General features: G+C 30.3%; 2 protein-coding genes and 1 long non-coding RNA gene across 7 annotated transcripts in view; 1 reads left to right on the top strand and 2 right to left on the bottom strand.

Annotated features, from left to right (window-relative positions):
- Positions 1-1,393: 1,393 nt before the first annotated feature.
- Positions 1,394-18,624, top strand: LOC111619232 (peroxisome proliferator-activated receptor alpha-like). Of its 5 annotated transcripts, none has more exons than XM_023360916.1 (5): positions 1,394-1,494; positions 1,584-1,870; positions 2,637-2,759; positions 2,835-3,060; positions 10,943-11,187. In XM_023360916.1, exons 1-5 carry the CDS (start codon positions 1,446-1,448, stop codon positions 11,047-11,049), a joined length of 792 nt encoding a protein of 263 aa, XP_023216684.1. In that variant the 5' UTR covers positions 1,394-1,445; the 3' UTR covers positions 11,050-11,187. The 5 variants fall into 5 exon arrangements, 3 of the variants coding, with proteins under 3 accessions (XP_023216684.1, XP_023216683.1, XP_023216685.1); XR_002755713.1 differs by lacking the exons at positions 1,394-1,494; positions 1,584-1,870; positions 2,637-2,759; positions 2,835-3,060; positions 10,943-11,187 and adding exons at positions 9,054-9,128; positions 9,218-9,504; positions 17,778-17,900; positions 17,980-18,205; positions 18,486-18,624; XM_023360915.1 differs by lacking the exons at positions 1,394-1,494; positions 1,584-1,870; positions 2,637-2,759; positions 2,835-3,060 and adding exons at positions 9,054-9,128; positions 9,218-9,504; positions 10,238-10,360; positions 10,431-10,665 and having other exon boundaries at positions 10,943-11,190.
- On the bottom strand, positions 12,669-13,946 carry LOC111619237. The gene is made up of 3 exons (XR_002755716.1): positions 13,883-13,946; positions 13,751-13,806; positions 12,669-12,794 (listed from the first exon to the last, which is right to left on the bottom strand). It is a non-coding gene; the product is annotated as an uncharacterized LOC111619237 (long non-coding RNA).
- A 302-nt stretch (positions 18,625-18,926) lies between the features above and the next one.
- LOC111619216 overlaps positions 18,927-19,724 on the bottom strand; it is a 52,788-nt gene continuing 51,990 nt past the window's right edge. The window contains exon 5 of the mRNA XM_023360903.1: positions 18,927-18,959. Coding sequence (XP_023216671.1) covers positions 18,927-18,959 — 33 coding nt within the window. The remainder of the gene's footprint in view (positions 18,960-19,724) is intronic.

Here is a 19,724-nt window from a genome sequence, read left to right on the forward strand (position 1 = left end):
AGGAATCTCCTGGCCGTGCACATTAAATGATCTTGTCAATAGTAAAGAATCTTTCTATTGCTTATGTAATCTTATTAATAGTTACAGTAATATTACAAACACACGCACCTAAATAGTTATTCCTATCTCACAACATTAGATATGTGATACTACAATAGCTTTACTGATATAACCCACATCAGCCTATATAACTTGATCCATATAGACCTATCATAATGGATTTTGTTATTATATAACATTGATTTGGAGTTCAGACTTCGATTAAACTACTACAAGTATCTGGAGTTAAGAATGCTCTTGTCTTGACAAATCCTTACAAGTGTTATCTACATAGGTGAAGCGTTGATATGATATCCCTACCTTTGGTGAACCTTATAGAATTCAAGATTTACGAAGTTAATTGTGAGTTAGCATATACTAACTGTTACTTTTAGTGAATAAACTGCAATAGTAAGCTGACTTAGCTCTTGGATAGCTACAATGAACTATTAATATTTGTGTTAGGTCAGGGTGCTCTTGTCCGAATCTCCCAAGTACTTCTATGTTTGTAGGAACTTCCATTTTAGTGTATGGATACTGTGCTGCTAGTAACATATGAGACTCCTAAGAACTCTTTTTACATGAAATGACTGTAAGCTGCAACTACACCTGAAAACCTGCGAAGTAACTCTTATAATTTATTAGCGTTAATTATTCTAAGCTTTATTTTGTTTAGACTACAGTATTATATCATCATATATATTTGTATGTGAAACTTATATTAATATATACCGCAACAATATATGTTATACTTTACATATTTCTGTTAATTGACTATTACTTATTATGTTTAATTTTAAGTTATTAATCTAGCTTATTATTTATAACGCAGATATTCGATGTCATCTGTCATACATGTAAATGTTACGGTATTAATTTACGGTATATAGGCGATCTTATGTAAATACATTGAAGACATTACTTTATTTTCCTGTGTTCAGCCTTAAACATGTATAAACTGGTTATGCTATTGCGGTGCCAGTGATGCAATATTGTTGCATTAATAAAAAGATTGTGTGTGTGTGTGTAAAACACCAAAAATTCTGTTTATATTGGACGTTACTTCTATTAATAACATACACAAAATTAAAGCAAACGTTACTTTTATATTATTATTAATAATAATTAATTAATTAATTAATAATATGAATTTTCAATTACATTTATTTCTAATTACATAATAACTAAAACTGTAACATTTACCTTCTAAGCTTAAAAAATAGTTTTAAGAAAAAAATTCAGGAGCCATTAATTAATGATGAATTAATTAATAATTTTATTTTAAAAATATTTATTATTTAATTACATTTTATTTTCGAAAAATATTACGTAATTTATGTAAATGAAGACTCGTTAAAAGTGAATGTTTCGGTTTGTTTCGTGTTCATTTATTTTCATATTTTTAAATGATAATGGCTACAATAGAGCAGATAACAGAACAAAAAGGTCAAAGAGGTAAACAACATATTTAATATTTTCGGTTGTAAACATAATTTAACTACATGTAGCTTTTATAGGCTATAGTTTTAATTATTTTTTTAAAGGTAAAATGATAATTAGTCAATGCAGAATTTGTTATCGCCAGGCATGGAATGATTATTACGGATGCGAGGCGTGCAAACGTTGTCTTCAGTTTGTCTTCAGAACAATCGCTTACAGAAGTTGCTACAGATGCTCTAAAAGTGGTGTCTGCAAGTCTGTTTATAAATGTAAATTTTGTACTTTACAGACATGTTATAAGAAGGGTTTAAAACCGATCAGGTTTGGAATACATTCTCGGGGTTATTATTTAAAGGATAGAGAAATTCTGCTATATAAAGTTCAAACTAGAGTAAGAAACTTGTCACTAATAATTATTCTAAAATTCTTTTAAAACAGTAGAAGTTCGTTAATGCGGTATTTTGGAAACCAGAATGATGCCGAAATACTGAATATTCAGTGGCGTAACTACTGTTAAGAGCGATTAAATGACGCCCTTTAGAGTTTGGTACTCTTTCTACTGAACGGATTTAAAATTGGTCATTTAAATTCCATTACCATTTGAACGTATGAGGTCCTCCAATGCTTAGAAACCTTTTACTATATATTACTTTAGAGTCTAAAATATCTAGTAATAAGCAAAAATATCTGCAGTGGCGAACACTGCACGTATTTTCGAAAAAATTCGTTGTTTCGTGAAATTTGAACATCGGACGTCTTGCCTGATAAGCGGCTTTAATACAGTTGGATGAACAAACCAATGACATTGTCAATTAAAAAACCCGTTTCATTTAAAACAGGCTTTCTAATTGAGTTGCTAGTCCATAAACACCAAAGCTGCTTTATTAGGCAACGCGCCCATTGCCTTACGTTTTACATCAGCAAACGTTCCTATATTATTCTGATTTTAATCATGCGCACTCTTCAGTCTGGACTTCATACATTCTATGACTGTATTGTGCCACACTCGAATCCACTCAGGATCATTTACATACCACATGTGAAATTTCCATTTGCGGAATACTGCATTGCTGAGATTTCCCGATTATGGGGTGCCGGATTAACGAACTTCTATTGTAAATTGTTATCGTAATTTAATGAACTACCTTTTTTTCAAGGAACCGAATAAATATTCCTTACTAAAAGAGATCATGAAATTTAAAGATTTTCTCATCTCAAGGTTGAATTATGTTTCGGTATCGTTAATAGAAAATAAGCCGACAACAGCATCAAACAGAATGGTAGTTTTTAAATTAATAATTTAAATTTAGTCTTCTGAAATGTTAATAGATACAAGCCCTTTACTGTTTTTACAGGACGTATATCCGATGAAAGCTATAATCTTGCAGATCGTACAAGAATCGCTTGTTGCTCACGATGTTATAAAACTGGAAAATTATTATCACGATCCGTACAAATGTGAAATCGCACAATTTCAGTACTTGACAATGAAGATTTTGAAAGTGATACGAATGATGAGAGATAGATTTTCCGATGGAAAAATTGATTACGAAACGAAGATTCATTTAATATATTTTGAAGGTATATGCTATTCACATTAAAATATTTTTCCTTTGTATCTTAACTATAAATAATAAGCAGCTTATATTTAGATTAAATAAACAGTAATATTTAAACTAATCAAACTATACGATTAGTGAGAGCAGGAAGTAGTTCATACTTTTATACGAAAAAGTATGAATTTTTTCTTAAATTTTCTTACTATATTTAGTAAGAAGTTTATTTTGTTTGTAGNTTATAAAGATTAAGATATAATTTATCTACATGAAATTAACTCTTATTTAGGTGTTATATACGTGAGAAAACCCAGAAAACTTGGGATTTTTCCGGCATTCTTCATTTAAATACGGACAATTTCCCATAGAAAGTACTCTCAGAATGCAGCCCCTTTGGTAGATCTTCCACGTGTTTCTTTTGTCTTATCTCAATAATCTAATACTGATTTTAAATTTTATCGTTTATAAAATTAAATTAATAATAATTTTCAAGCAGAATCTTGTTGTAGATCAATAAGTACGGATCATAATTCAGTGATCCGTACTTATTGATCTACAATAGGAAAACATTACAAACTGCTGTTTGATATAAAATAAATTTAATTTCCTTATTAGATAAATATGAATGTAATTTAATCTATGTATATGTTACCGCTAAAGCTCGAAACTCGTTAATCTTCAGATTACCTAGCTAATCTGCAGATTAACTAGCGTGATCCGTTAAAGTTGTGGAAATTGTTAAATTTCTCAAATTACCTAGATAATTTGCATAGTATCTAGGTAATCCGCACATTACCTACTAGGCACTCGGTAAAGTGAAAATAAGATTTTTGCCACAAATAAATTTACCACAAATAGGAGTGCTTGTCGCAGAAATCAATTGTTATGAAATTCAAAGTGTCACCAATCTTTAGACTGCACAATTGGATAATGTTACCTATGGTGGGTAAAATGGCGGCTCGTCTCTGATTCCAGCAAAGAGAAGAAAGGAAACAGTGGGGACGCACGTTCAAACCTAACCTAACCTATTCTAATAACTTGGTTGGTAATAATTATGGTAATTTAATAAAATAGGTTAGGTTAGGACAGAACGTGCGTCCCCACAGTTTCCTTTCTTCTGTTTGCTGGAATCAGAGACGAGCCGCCATTTTACTCACCATAGGTAACATTAGGTAACATAGCTGCACAATTACATCATGCGATCACCAGAAAAAGTATGATAACTTTATTATTTTTCGTCTCCNAATTACTAACAATCATCTGATTTTATTGAATATGTTAATGACTATAATAAAAGTATTTATATTGTACAAGTTTATAGTTTACTTAATTCTATGAACATAAGAAAGGTACGTCGGTTTTTAAAATAAATAGCAATCAATTAATTACTTTCCCGGTTCTTATATATAACAGAGCAAAAGTAAAATAACCTCTATGCAAGATTTTTAAATCGGTCGGATTAGAATACTCCGAAACGTGTAGAACAGCAAAAAATTTCGGGGGTAATTCCTGTGTGTATGGATGTTCGTGTATGTAAGAGAAACAGAGAGGGTGGGGGACACGATTTTGTTCACTCTATTTGAAGCTTAATAACTCCTATGCTTTTTTTATAGGTATTTTCTGTAATTTTGTTATATATGTTTTTTTCTGTGATTAGTGACGTTAAATTTTTTTTACTATTGAACACAAGACTGTGTTATTATTAAAACACTTGGCGTTTACCCACTTAGTGTTTTAATAATAACACAGTCTTGTGTTCAATAGTAAATAAATACGAAAACACGGTTTCAAAAAAACGAATCAGACGTTAAATTTTTAATATGTGCACAGTTTAACACAATTATAATTCAACTGGCTCCTAAAACGCGGTCCAGCGCGTTACATAATTACTGTAAGATTAGTGTCATAAATTTACATTTCTTTCTCGAAAATAATACTTTATAAAAATGTCCAAGTTTTTTTCCTATTCTTTTCTCTTTAAAAGGAATTTTATTATACTCATCCTGAAGTCCGTTTCCCACCGTGCATTCTGTTATGAGTACAGAATAAAGGCCACAATTGATGGCCAGGTGGTGAGGTATAAGACATACTATTTTTAAAAAATCATAATTCTTTTTGACCGCCTTAAAGCAGGATCTACTAAACTTCGAACACCATTTACTTTTATCGAATAAATGACATAAAATTACTACCTTTTCTAGTCCCTTCCCGCTTTTTCTTCCATACGAACCATCAAACAAGCTGGTAACTGCAACGTAAAGGAAGTACAGTACATTAAAACAACCCTTCAACGTTCTCTCTTATGTTAAAAGTTACTTACCAAAAATTAAGAATAGAGAGAAAGAAAGAATCAACTTCATCGTCAGATGCGTACTTGTGATCTATGTGTTACTCGAAAAATTTTGTATAATTGCCACGTAAACTTTTATCAAGTGGTTTGTCAATCAGAGTCTCTAGATGCATTTATACAATTGTATTTGCAGCAACTACCTATACCCTTCTACCATTTATTATATACTTTAAAATATATTTATTACTTAATAAATAAATTGAAAATATTTTAAAATTATAATTAAAACTGTAAGATTTTTTTAAAGATTAAGTTTAATTCATTTAAATAAAGGACCATCAAGTTATTGCAGTGTTATAATGCCAGTGATTTATGTGTTATTACTATTATTAAAACTTCAATAATTTATCATGTCATGTTTTCTTTCTATCGTTTATTATACGAAAAGTTGTATCTTGAAGTCTTACCTAAGAGAGAATTGTTGAGGTTTCATGCTGCATGTTATTACCTATGTTTTACAAGTCTACTTGTTAGTTCATGTAATATCTATGTATTGTGTTTGCGCATCATCGAACAGCGGAGATTGGCCTTACACTTTTAGTTATGTACTAGAAAATAAATTATTCAAATTTTATGATATTCCTGTATGATACTTTTTATTCATATGAAATTCTATTTTACTATCTCATCCCGGGATCCCGGGAAAAGAAATTATTTTTCACATAATCCACTGCTTTAGAGGCAAATTTCCTGGGAAATGAGAAACCCTAGAGATGAGACACTGATACGTCCACTCAGTGGCAAATTCGTTTTTAAAAACATTTGAATTTCACTGGTAAAATACATTTAAATTATTAATGTATAAAAAACATTTCTATTGAAATAAAAATAGGCAAAGTTAATCTATTGTATAACAGTATAAAATAATTAAAGAAACAAGCTACTAATTTTGTAACTCTGCTTTGAATTGCATAAAATGCTTAAACTATCCTTGAAGAAAAACTTGTATTTGTAATATTATAGCTATTAATAAAAGAATTAATTATTAAAGAATTTTTAACACATTGTATTTAACAAATATTAGACTACAAACAGTAGCACGTATGTACCAACTTCCCGACGCCATATTAAATGGTTTCGTGTTAGTTCGCGCCACAATCGATCTTTACATATTGATGTTATTTTACTATAAAAAGTTAGATTTTTGTAAACTAAAATTGTAAATTAAAATTGACAGTTCAATATTTTAAGTTTATTTTACGTTAAAAATAGTAATTACTTATATTTCACGTATATACAGTTGAGCCCCTTATAACACGGTAGATACGTTCCGCTTTTCATGAAATTCGTGTTCTACGAGTCCTTAAATACATGAGCTAATCACACCCCGGCACGTATGCAGTTTACGGATTACGGCTGTTTGAAAGGTTTTCTTTCATAAAATTAACCGATTCTAGACTTATTTCACTCGACATTTCCAAAATACGTATAATTTTTTTTGGGGATAATTCATATAATCTATGCTATAAACAAAAAATTGTAGGAATACTTACCGAGTATGCACCGTTCGACGACGCCATTGCTTAAGCTTGTTTTCGTCGCGGAGCGGCGCATCGAACGGGGCGTGTTTTCTGATAAATTATTTTTCTGCGAAAAATTTGCTGAACTTTAGTGGCATCATTAATATAAATGTAATTTTTATTGCCGTTAAATAATAAATGGTTTTTAGTAGGTCCTCTTCTCGTTTAAACGCAACGGTTTGTGCAATATCAGCTATAGGTCTAGATTCGACCAATCCTGTCGCGACACGAGTCGGCGATGACATTTTACCGCATTTTACGAGTTTCTTTTAGCGTCTTTATACGAATACGGTCGCAATTTTTCGCCGCTATATACGAATCCGCATTATATGAACCCGTTTTATAGGGGTCTACTTTATATTATTGAATTCATTATTTGTTATTTTTAATTGCCTATAAATTTTCATATTGTTAATTTTATTAAAAAATTTCTTACTAATTGTCTACAATGGTTTTCATAAAAGGACAACAAATTTGGTGTTAGACAAGTAAAGAAAACCCAGATAATCTCCCGTATCAGACCTGTTGGTGAAGCTCGAATCCTCGGCCACTTGCCAGTTGTTCAGTGGTTTATTCATTCTTGAGTAATCCTCCTCTCTTCCCTTCTAATCGGCTTGGTAGGCTACCAGCCCATTGAACTAGAAAAAGCATCAGCATCCATACAACTTTTTAACTGTCTCATTTTCTCGCTGCTGTAGGATTATTGCATGCCCTACAAAGCAGAAAGATTATTGATAAGTTCAACATGCCTTTCCTTATTAACACGCTGAACTCTATGAAGGAATTTGATGTTTGCTCGTGGTTCAGTGTGTTAATTCTTATCCACCAAAATTCACTCTTATACAAATTCAATCCTACTGCGCAGATGCATAGCTAAGAAGGGCGAAGGTAGACACGTGCTCCAGGTGTCGACTTCGAAGGCTTCAAAACGGATCTTCAAAATCTTTACTCACTACTTTAAACTACATATCTATTGTTGAGTTTTCAGGAGAAAACTACCAGACCGGCAGAGGAGGGACCGAAATGCATACCGGAATTTAGCGTAATTAACAAAAATTTTTATGATGTGTCATTATCTATATCTAATGGTTATTACAGCAAACTTTATAATTAAATGAATATAGTGTTAGAAAAGCCATTCTCTTTGCAGGAATCGTCAAGTGTTAGATAGAGTAAATGTCGAATTGCGCACGCTAATGGATGTGGTATAGACAATAAATCAGTTGGAGATATAGCTAAAACTTCAAGGGCATGTAATCTGTTAAAGGGTGTAATCAATAGAGTTGTAAAACGACGTTTGTAAACGTTATATAATTTTTAAAACAGATCTGGCTGTAAGAGTGAGAGTTCAAAGCATTGTGGAAGCATTAAATTCTTAGAATTAATCAATGTAATATTTCGACGATATGTCTATTGAAAACTGAACCCTATTTAGGTATCACACACATGAAGAATGCCCGGAAAACTTCACGTGGTCAGCCCGTTGATCAAAAGCGAACCTGCGACCAACTACCAGTGTTTTGTGGTTTTACCCGCCCGGCCACTGCTAGTCACAAGAAAGTATTGAATAAGAAAGATCCTCAAGTTTAAGCCAATGATTTATGTCTATAATTTTGCTCTGACGGCAGACATCCAATCTATAATTTTATGGTGCTCAATGGAAGTATAATCGCAAATGTAGTTTTATGTAATAGAAAGGTGCCGGCAACAGAAAAAGACGTTTATTTTGAGGGCTCGTATAAACATGGACTTGAAGTAACTGGCACTGCTACACTCACAATTGTATATGACGTAAAACACTAAAAATACTGTTTATATTTCACGTTACTTGTATTAAGTACAAAATTAAAGCAAACGTTATTTTTATATTATTAATAATTAATTAATTAATTAATTAATTAATTATATGAATTTTCAATTACATTTACTTTCTAATTTTATAACTAAAACTGTAACATTTACCTTCGAAGCTTAAAAAAATAGTTTTAAGAAAAAAATCAGGGGCCATTAATTAATGATGAATTAATTAATAATTTTATTTTAAAAATAATTATTATTTAATTAAATTTTATTTTCGAAAAATTTACGTAATTTATGTAAATGAAGACTCCTTAAAAGTAAATGTTTCATTTCGTTTCGAGTGTTGTTTCGTGCTTATTTACTTATATTTTTAAACGATAATGGCTACAATAGAGCAGATTACAGAACAAAACGGTCAAAGAGGTAAACAATATATTGAATATTTTCGGTAGTAGACACAATTCAACTACATGTAGCTTTCATAGGCTATAGTTTTAATTATTTTTTTAAAGGTAGAATGATAATTAGTCAATGCAGAATTTGTTATCGCCAGGCGTGGAATGATTATTATGGATGCGAGTCGTGCAAACGTTGTCTTCAGTTTGTCTTCATAACAATCATTAACAGAAGTTGCTACGAATGCTCTGTAAATGGTGACTACAAGTCGCTTTATAAATGTAAATTTTGTACTTTACAGACATGTTATAAGAAGGGTTTAAAACCGATCAAGTTTGGAATACATTCTCGAGGATATTATTTAAGGGATAAACAATTTCTGCTACGTAAAGTTCAAACTGGAGTAAGAAACTTTCCACTAATAATTATCTTAAAATTCTGTTAGAAGAGTAGAAGTTCGTTAATGCGGTATTTAAGAAAACAAGATGGTGTCAGATTATTGAATATTCAGTGACATAACTAGTATTAAATGATACCATGAGAATTTGTTACTCGTTCTACAGAACAGATTTAAAATTAGTGGTTTAAATTCCATTCTATTTGACCGTAAAGAAGGATTTTTAATCTAGAATGCTTAGGATTTTTACTATATTTTATTTTAGAGACTATAATTTCTATAATAGAAAAAATATTTTTGTATTTTCGCAAATTTAAGAAAGTTTCGTGCAATCTGGACATCGCCTGATAAAGCGGCTTTAAAACACTTGTATCAATAAAGCAATAACACACCCATTTCATTTAAAGCACCCTTTTTAATTAATTAATTGGCTTGCTAATCCATATACACTAAAGCTGCTATAAAAGGCAACGCGCCCATTAACGTACGTTTTACATCAGCAAACGTTGCTGTATTATTCTGATTTTAATCATGCGCACTCTTTAACTAGTCTGGACTTCATACACTGCATGACTATATTGTGCCACACTCGATTCCACCCAGGATCTTTTACATACCACGTGTGAAATTTCCATTTGCGGAATACTGCCATTTCGAGTTTTTCCGATTATGGGGTGCCGGATTAACAAACTTCTATTGTAAATATTCATTGTAATTTAATTTACTACCTTTTTTCAAGGCACCGAATAACTATTACTTACTAAAAGAGTTCCTAAAATTTAAAATTTTTCTCATCTCAACACTGAATGATGTTTCTTTATGGTTAATAGAAAATATGCCGACAACAGCATCAAACAGAATGGTAGTTTTTAAATTAATAATTTAAATTTAGTTTTCTTTACGAAATGTTAATAGAAACAAGACCTTAACAGCTTCTACAGGACCTATATCCGATAAAAGCTATAACCTTGCAGATCGTAGAAGAATCACTTGTTGCTCACGATGTTCTAAAACTGGAAAATTATTATCTCGATCCGTACAAATGTAAAATCGGACAATTCCAGTACTTGACAATGCAGATTTTGATACTGACGCGAATGATGAGAGAGAGATTATATAATGGAGAAATTGACTTAGAAACGAACATTCATTCAATATATTTTGAAGGTATTTGCTATACGCATTAAAATATTTTTCTTTCATATCTTAAGTTAAATTTAAGCAGCTTATTATTCATAGTTAAATAAAAAGAAATATTTTTAAACTATTCAAATTATATACGATTAGTGAGAGCAGGAAGTAGTTCATGTTTTTATACGAGAAAGTATGAATTTTTTCTTAAACTTTTCTTACTATATTTAGTAAGAGGTCTATTTTGTTTGTAGTAATTTATTATTTTATTTTTATAAACAATCCTTAAATAATAATATAAAATAATTTTCAGGGCCAGGAAAGGAACGCGTTGTACATCACGAAAGGCTTCATAAACACTTGGATAACATTGCTTTTTGGATGAACGTCTGGTTCAAATATTTAGAAGACATTTCTTAAATGCCGATTGTTATAAATAAGTTTAACTTTAAGAAGACATTTTTAATGAATTTTATTACTTTGTTTTATTATAATTGATTTTATATTTACGTATCTCTGACATTTGGCACACGTTTCGATATAATTCAACAAGAATTACTAACAATCATCTGATTTTATTGAATATGTTAATGACTATAATAAAAGTATTTAAGTAAACTATAAACTTGTATACCATAATTCTATGAACATAAGAAAGGTACATCGGTTTTTTAAAATAAATAGTAATCTATTAATTACTTTCCCGGTTGTTATATATAACAGAGGAAAAGTAAAATGACCTCCACTCAACATTTTACGAGTACATTCGTTGGCTTAGGATACCCTGAAAAGCTTACAACAGCAAACAATTTCGGGGGTAATTTCTGTATGTATGAATGTTAGTGTGTGTGTGTGTGAGGCACGATTTTCTTCACCCTCCGACTTTTTTCAAATCTCGAACGTTGTGCAATCCGTTGTACCCAAAAATTAAAAATAAAGCAGGACATTCTATATATACGTATGTATTGTGTATGAGTGTGTCTTGCCATTTATTTCTAATTCTTTTCAATAGATCAGATTTAATGAATAAATTTCTGCACCTTCGTATATATCTAAGTAGTAATTTGGCATTTTCTCTTGGCATAATAATTTATCATTATTTCATGAGTTTGTTAATAAAAAGTTCTATTATAATCTATAATTTCGTGGTTCGTGGGGCTCGCGCCTAACCAACAGATAGCCACGTAGAGTTTACCGGGTTTTCTTCACGTGTCTAACAAGTAAGGTGCAGTTTACCATAGAAAGTCCTTCCTGGAGGCACCTTCTTTTAGCATATTTCCCAAATATTGAATTGCTTTAATTCATCAATTCAGTCCAATCTACTGTTCGAATATTGTGTATACAATAGAAACTCGATTTTCCGAATTTGATGGGACACCAGTAGTCAATACAGAAAATCGTTTATTATTTTTTTTATTTTATTTTATTATTACTTTTTTACTAGTTCTGGTTTCATCGCCCATAGTAAATTTTAAAACATTCGTAAGCAATAAATACTGTAGTATTCGAAGGTATTGTATTATACTCTGTAGTATGTACAACACTGCGGGTTCTAAATTTTTAAAAATTGTTTCGGATAATCGAGTTTCCACTACGAGTTATCTCGTCAATGGGAACTAAGGGGTTTAAATTAAACAATTTCAAAAACATTTTTAAACCATTTTATTGCAATTCATCATATCTATGAAAAGTTTCATAGATATGATGAATAGATATGAATCAAAAGCAAAATAAACACTTTTAATTAAACCTAAGATTTTCTCAGTGAAGTTAATTCCGTCATCTCGAATTTCTGCATCATTAATTAATTTATCATTCAGAGAGTTTGTTACTTCGTACAGTTGTACAGTAGAATCTCTTACATCATTTTTATTAGCTAGTCGAATTACATGTTTTTCAAGTGCTTCAAAAATATGTTTTGCTGAATTGTATACATTCTTAACGTTTTCCTTTGTTACCGATTCGTAATCTTCATCTAGTTTCTTGGCTTCTGCAGTCAAAGCGTCTACCATACCAGCAATTTCTCTGCTGTTTAATTGTGTGAATAATTTAGTATACATTGTTCCGATCACAGGCATATGTCGCATGAAATCATCCATAGTAGGATATTTCTTGTGTTCAATAAATTCTTCTTTGCTTATGCAATTATCGCCTTGACAATAATACTAGAAAGAAATTTCTCGTAAATAATAATACTTTTATCTATATCATATAAATAACACACACACACCTTCAATGTAAATTGAATACTTCAAGATTTAATTTGTATTCTACATAAAATATCTTCAGGAATCCTAGTACTTGAGAAAGAAGTATTATGAAGAAAGGAAAAAGTAGTGAAGTGCCATTCCTGAATTAGTCAGGAACTTAGAGATAAGATGAGTAAATGTAAAGAAAAATAAAAGTAAAAATGAGAGACGGAAATAAACGAAATACGCTTTTGTAATATTATATTACACAAAGTCAGAAAATAAAAAAAATTCCATCCTAAATGAGAATCGAACTTGAACACTTCTGGAAGACGGTGGAATGGATGAGGCGATTAAATTAAAGTAATTTTTAAGAATAAGCTACGATACCCTGCAATTTAACAATTTACAATAATTTTTTGTGTTTTTAAATATATATTTTTTATAAAAATATGAAAGGGAGAAATTTTATATACGCAATGATGGACTTTAAATCTATAGACAATCTTTAGTACTAACTTTTGAAGAAAATATCTAAATTTCTATAATGTATTTAACCATTTGCTCATTTACGAATTTATTTTTTAACGTAAATTTCTAGAAATATATACACTCTTTCACAACTTAATTAGTACTTGGAAAACTGGGAACACACGCTATTCTTAATTGCTATCAGCTTATTGTCATAAATTAAGCTTACGTTCCTGGAAATATATATTATTATTATATAATTTGTAAATTTTTAACACTACTTTTATGATTCAACTGGTTTTTAAACAGCGATCTAGCGAGTTACGTAATTACTGTANTGGTGAGAGATAAGTTAGACTATTTCCAAAAAAATCCTAATTCTTTTCGACCGCCTTAAAGCAGAATCTACTAAACTTCGAACACTATGTACATTTATCGAATAAATGACATAAAATTACTACCTTTTCTCGTCCCTTCCCGCTTTTTCTTCCACACGAACCATCAAACAAGCTGGTAACTGCAAGGTAAATGAAGTACAGTGCATTAAAACAACGTTAACTTCAACGTTCTGTCTTACGTTGAAAGCTACTTACCAAAAATTAAGAAGAGAGAGAAAGAACGAATCAACTTCATCGTCATATGCGTAATTGTGATCTACGTGTTTACTCGAAAAATTTTGTATAATTGTCACGTAAACTTTTATCAAGTGGCGTGTCAACCAGGGTTTGCAGATGTATTCATACAATTGTATTTGCAGCAACTACCTATACCTTTCTACCATTTATTATATAATTTAAAATATTTTAATTTTATTTATTAATAAATATATTTTAAAATTATAATTAAAACTGTAAGATTTTTTAAAGATTAAGGTTATTTGTTTAATTCATTTAAATACCTCAATAATGGACCATGAAGTTATTGCAGTGTTATAATGCCAGTCATTTATGTTTTTTTTATCACTAAAATCTTAAGAAAATTAAACTTAATTGTAATAAAAATATAGGCCTATATTTTATTCTCTGTTTATAAATGTCCCGTGTACAGTTATGTTAACTGCAAATGCCATATTCGACTTTCATGACTAAAAAAGAGTAGTTAAATCAAATTTATTGCAAACATTAAGCAAAATAATTAGTTTAACAAAGTTTAGTTAGTTCTTCATCGTTGTATATTACATATGCAAACTTTCAAGAAGTGTAATATATTATTATATATATTCAGTAAAATGTACTATTCTCGAGGTTGTACCGGTGTCTCATCGCCATATTACTTCTAATAACATGGCGATGAATATGGTATTTTTCCCTGGATTCCCTTCGTTTATTCCCTACAATAAAAATCCCGGGAAACTTTTTTTCTGGGAAATCTCGCATTTCAATAATTTATTATGTCAGGTTTTCTTTCTATCGTTTTTTATAGGAAAAGTTGCATCTTGAAGTCTCACCTAAGAAAGAAATTTTGAGGTTTCATGCTGCATATTATTACCTATGTTTTACAAGTCTCTACTTTTTAGTTCATGTAATATCTATATATTGTGTTTGCGCATCATTGAACAGCGAAGCACTCGCTGAAAGTAAATATTACTCATCGCAATTTACTTTCGAATTCTCATTTATAAGTTAAGGAATTTGTTAAAGCTTACATTCCCATTTATGTCCTATTATTTGTAACTGTAAGTGTGAGTATTTGAAATTCCTATAAGTTATTAAAATTTCTCTCCGTTGCGTGTCTGCCCGGGTTGAATTTTTGTCGATGCGTAACGATAAGTTCCCATCTTTTGAAAAATATAATCGTGGCTATTGTATCGTCTGAAATTATTTTTTTCTGTAACTCCGTTACCGAAATATAAACAATTGAAAAGTACAACGTTTTTACATCAACGTTAAAAAAACATACAATTCCGATACGTGTCAACAATGCCCCTCTTTAATAATAACAACGAAACAATTAAATTGGAATTGTCTGTGTTAACATTTATTGTCAAACGATGAATTATATTTGTATTTGTTTATTAATTATTCCGAAACCAACGGAGAATACTATACTCAGACAGATGGAATAACTATAGGATCAGTGATCGGCCCAAAACTTGCTGAATTAATTATGATATACATCGATAATATAATATGTAACATACCAGGAATAAAATTCTATAAAAGATGGGTTGACGACATCCTAATACATATAAAATGGAATACGAAAAAATCATAAACCAGACAAGCCAAGAAGCACATATAATCGAAGACCTAATGGAATTAAGGAAGAAGTTTCTTCTAGCAGGATTTCCGCAGAGATTGCTGAAACAATGGGAAATCAGACTTAATGACCCAAGAAACCTATGTAAAAAATAAAAATAAACAAGCGACTAAAACAAAATATATTAATTACCCGTATATTAAGAGTCTATATAAACAAATCAGTGCAGAAATACAAAGAATAAACTACAAATTAGCACTATCATATCAAAAAATAAAGAACAGACTGTTAACCTCTAACCAGAAAAAGGGAGTGGAAAGTGAATAAGAAGGCGGAAATAGCTAAAAATTTTTACAGTTGTATTGTAGAAAATTTACCTAAAAGGGTAAATTTTAGAAGATTTTAACCTTATTTAATTTGTAATGTATACTAGTTTATTTACAAAAGATTAAAGTAGATTTTACATGAATTATACAAAGTTAGCCAAAAGATACGTCTATATATCGTTTATGTACTCTTTGTTTTATGTTAATTCTCTATTGTAATAGTTTAAAAAAATAAATATCGTACTTTAGTTGACTGAAGAGGGGCAAAGCCCAAAACGAGTACAAAACAATGTACCATATCCAGTCAACTAATAAAGCAATTTGATGAAAAACTTGCAATGTGTCTTTGGAATAATACACAATACTAGTGTTTACTACGCCACAAATATAAAACAGGACACGGTTTCAAAAAACAAAACTGCAAATTCTGTTTATATTTGACGTTATTTGTATTAATAACTGATACAAAATTAAAGCAAACGTTATTTTTATATTATTGAAAATAACTAATTAATTAATTAGTAATATGAATTTTCAATTACATTTATTTTCTAATTTCATAATAACTAAAACTTAAAATTTACTTTCCAAGCTTAAAAAATAGTTTTAAGAAAAAAGTTCGGGGTCCATTAATTAATGATAAATTAATTAATAATTTTATTTGAAAAATATTTATTATTTAATTATATTTAATTTTCGAAAAATATTACGTAATTTATGTAAATGAAGATTCCTTAAAAGTGAATGTTTCATTTCGTTTTCACTGTTGTTTCGTATTCATTTATTTTTATATTTTTAAACGATAATGGCTACAATAGAGCAGATCACAGAACAAAAAGGTCAAAGAGGTAAACAACATATTGAATATTTTCGGATGTGAACATTATTTAACTACATGTAGCTTTTACAGGCTATATTTTTATTATTTTTTTAAAGGTAGAATGATAATTAGTCAATGCAGAATTTGTTATCGCCAGGCATGGAATGATTATTACGGATGCGAGGCGTGCAAACGTTGTCTTCAGTTTGTCTTCACAACAATCATTAACAGAAGTTGCTACGAATGCTCTATAAATGGTGACTGCAAGCCGGTTTATAAATGTAAATTTTGTACTTTACAGATATGTTATATGAAGGGTTTAAAACCGATCAAATTTGGAATACATTCTCGAGGATATTATTTAAGGGATAAAGAAATTCTTCTACGTGAAGTTACAACTAGAGTAAGAAACTTGCTATTAATAATTATCTTAAAATTCTGTTAGAACAGTAGAAGTTCGTTAATGCGGTATTTAGGAAACCAGAATGGTGTGTGATTACTAAATATTCAGAGACATAACTACTGCTAAGAGCGGTTAAATGACGTCCATGAGAGTTTGGTACTCGTTCTACGAAACAGATTTGAAATTGGTAATTTAAATTGCATTACCATTTGAACGTAAAAGGGAAGCTTTCCAATGCATAGGAATTTATACTATGTTTTAATTTAGAGACTAAAATTTCTAGTAATAGGCAAAAATATTTTTGTATTTGCGAAAATTTCAGAAAGTTTCGTGCAATCTAAACATTGGAAGTGTTTCCTGGTAAAGTGGCTTTGAAACACTTGGATATGCAAACCAATAACACAGCCGTTTCATTTAAAACACGCGTTTTAATTGGCTTGCTAATCCATATAAACTAAAGCTGTTTTATTAGGCAATGCGCCCATTGCCGTACGTTTTGCATCAGCAAACGTTGCTGTATTATTCTGATTTTAATCATGCGCACTCTTCAGTCTCGATTTCATGCAGTTTATGACTATATTGTGCCATACTCGATTCCACCCAGGATCTTTTACATACCACGTGTGAAATTTCCATTTGCGGAATACTGCCATTTCGAGATTTCCCGATTATGGGGTGCAGGATTAACGAACTTCTATTGTAAATATTAATCGTAATTTAATTTACTACCTTTTTTCAAGGCACCGAATAACTATTACTTACTAAAAGAGTTCCTAAAATTTTAAGTTTTTCTCATCTCAACACTGAAAGATGTTTCTTTATGGATAATAGAAAATATGCCGATAACAGCAACAAACAGAATGGTAGTTTATAAATTAATAATTTAAATTTAGTCTTCTTTACGAAATGTTAATAGAAACAAGCTCTTAACTGATTTTACAGGACGTATATTCGATAAAAGCTATAACCTTGCAGATAGTAGAAGAATCACTTGTTGCTCACGATGTTTTAAAACTGGAAAATTATTATCTCGATCCGTACAAATATAAAATCGGACATTTTCAGTTCTTGACAATGCTGATTTTGAAACTGATGCGAATGATGAGAGAGATATTTTCTAATGGAGAAATTGACTTAGAAACGAAGATTCATTTAATATATTTGGAAGGTATTTGCTATTCGCATTAAAATATTTGTCTTTCATATCTTAACCTAAATTTAAGTAGTTTATTATTCGTAGTTAAATAAAAATAAAAATCATTAAACTATTCAAACTATATACGATTAGTAAAAGCGTGAAGTAGTTCATACTTTTATACGAGAAAGTATATGAATTTTTGCTTAAACTTTTCTTATTATATTTAGTAAGAAGTTTATTTTATTTTGTAGTGAATTATTATTTTAGTTTTATAAACAATCCTTACATAATAATATAAAATAATTTTCAGCGCCAGAAGAGGATCGCGTTGTACATCACTTAAGGCTTCATCAGCAATTGGAACACATTGTTGTTGTGATGAACGCCTGCTTCAGATATTTACAAGATTCTTCTTAAATGCCGATTGTTATAAACAAGTTTAACTTTTAAAGACATTTTTAATGAATTTTATTTGTTTTATTATAATTGATTTTATATTTAGGTATTTCTGACATTGGTACACGTTTCGATATATCAATAAATCATCAAGAATTACTAACAATCATCTGATTTTATTGAATATATTAATGACTATAATAAAAGTATTTAAGTAAATTATAAAATTGTATACTATAATTCTATGAACATAAGAAAGGTACATCGGTTTTTTAAATAAATAGCAATTAATTAATTACTTTCCCGGTTCTTATATATAAGAGAGGAAAAATAAAATGACCTCCACACAAGATTTTTACATTCTTCCGCTTATGATACCCTGCAAAGTCTAGAAATACAAAAAATTTTAGGGGTTATTTCATGTATGTGTGCATGTTAGTAACGTGGATGAAGCCGACGTTTTCAACGCGAAAACGCGTATGTCGGACGTTTAGCGCTGCTTTCCTCTAAGCCTAGAAGTTTGACAATGGTTTGACATTTGGATAATCAGTGGAATCATGCTCGACGTCCCAAACACCATTACCAAACTTCTACGCCTTTAGGAAAGCGACGATGAACGTCCGACGTACGCGTTTGCGCTTTGGAAACGTCGGCCGCAACCTCTTTATTAAAATTTGGTAATAAAGGTCGAATAGGTGAGAAGATAATGGGGATCGTGTGTATCTCTATTAGGGCCAAACGTCACGACAATTTTTTTTTGTTATTGGCATTTAAAATTTTATATAAAACCCATCCCTACCCTCAAAATTAATTTATTTGCTATTTTACAACAGTTAAAAATATAAAAAGATTTTTTATTAAAATGTCATAACAGATGGCGCTACCAAATGTCGCCAGAAAGTTAAACAACTCGTTGCTGGATATATTTATTCGGTATGGCGAAACCATATTTACTTTGATATTATTTTAATAATACAATTTAAACTTTTTCATCATAATGTAACACGATAAAGTTTTGTAATCGTGTCAAATTGGTCTCCGACTTTTTTTGCAAATCTCGACGTCATGCGATCCCTTGTACTCAAAAAATAAAAATAAAAGAGGAAATTCCATATATTTGTATGTACGGTGTATGAGTGTGTTGCCATTTATT

The sequence above is a fragment of the Centruroides sculpturatus genome, unplaced genomic scaffold (genome assembly GCF_000671375.1).
Source record: "Centruroides sculpturatus isolate CEXI.00-Female unplaced genomic scaffold, Cexi_2.0 scaffold114, whole genome shotgun sequence".
Classification (NCBI taxonomy): domain Eukaryota; kingdom Metazoa; phylum Arthropoda; class Arachnida; order Scorpiones; family Buthidae; genus Centruroides; species Centruroides sculpturatus.

Bases quoted from the DNA above. Each gene is read 5' to 3' on its own strand.
- LOC111619232 (XM_023360915.1), top strand. From the start codon at position 9,086: ATGGCTACAATAGAGCAGATTACAGAACAAAACGGTCAAAGAG. The intron at 9,505-10,237 runs GTAAGAAACTTT...CCTTTTTTCAAG, and splicing joins TACGTAAAGTTCAAACTGGA to GCACCGAATAACTATTACTT. The intron at 10,666-10,942 runs GTATTTGCTATA...AATAATTTTCAG, and splicing joins TCATTCAATATATTTTGAAG to GGCCAGGAAAGGAACGCGTT.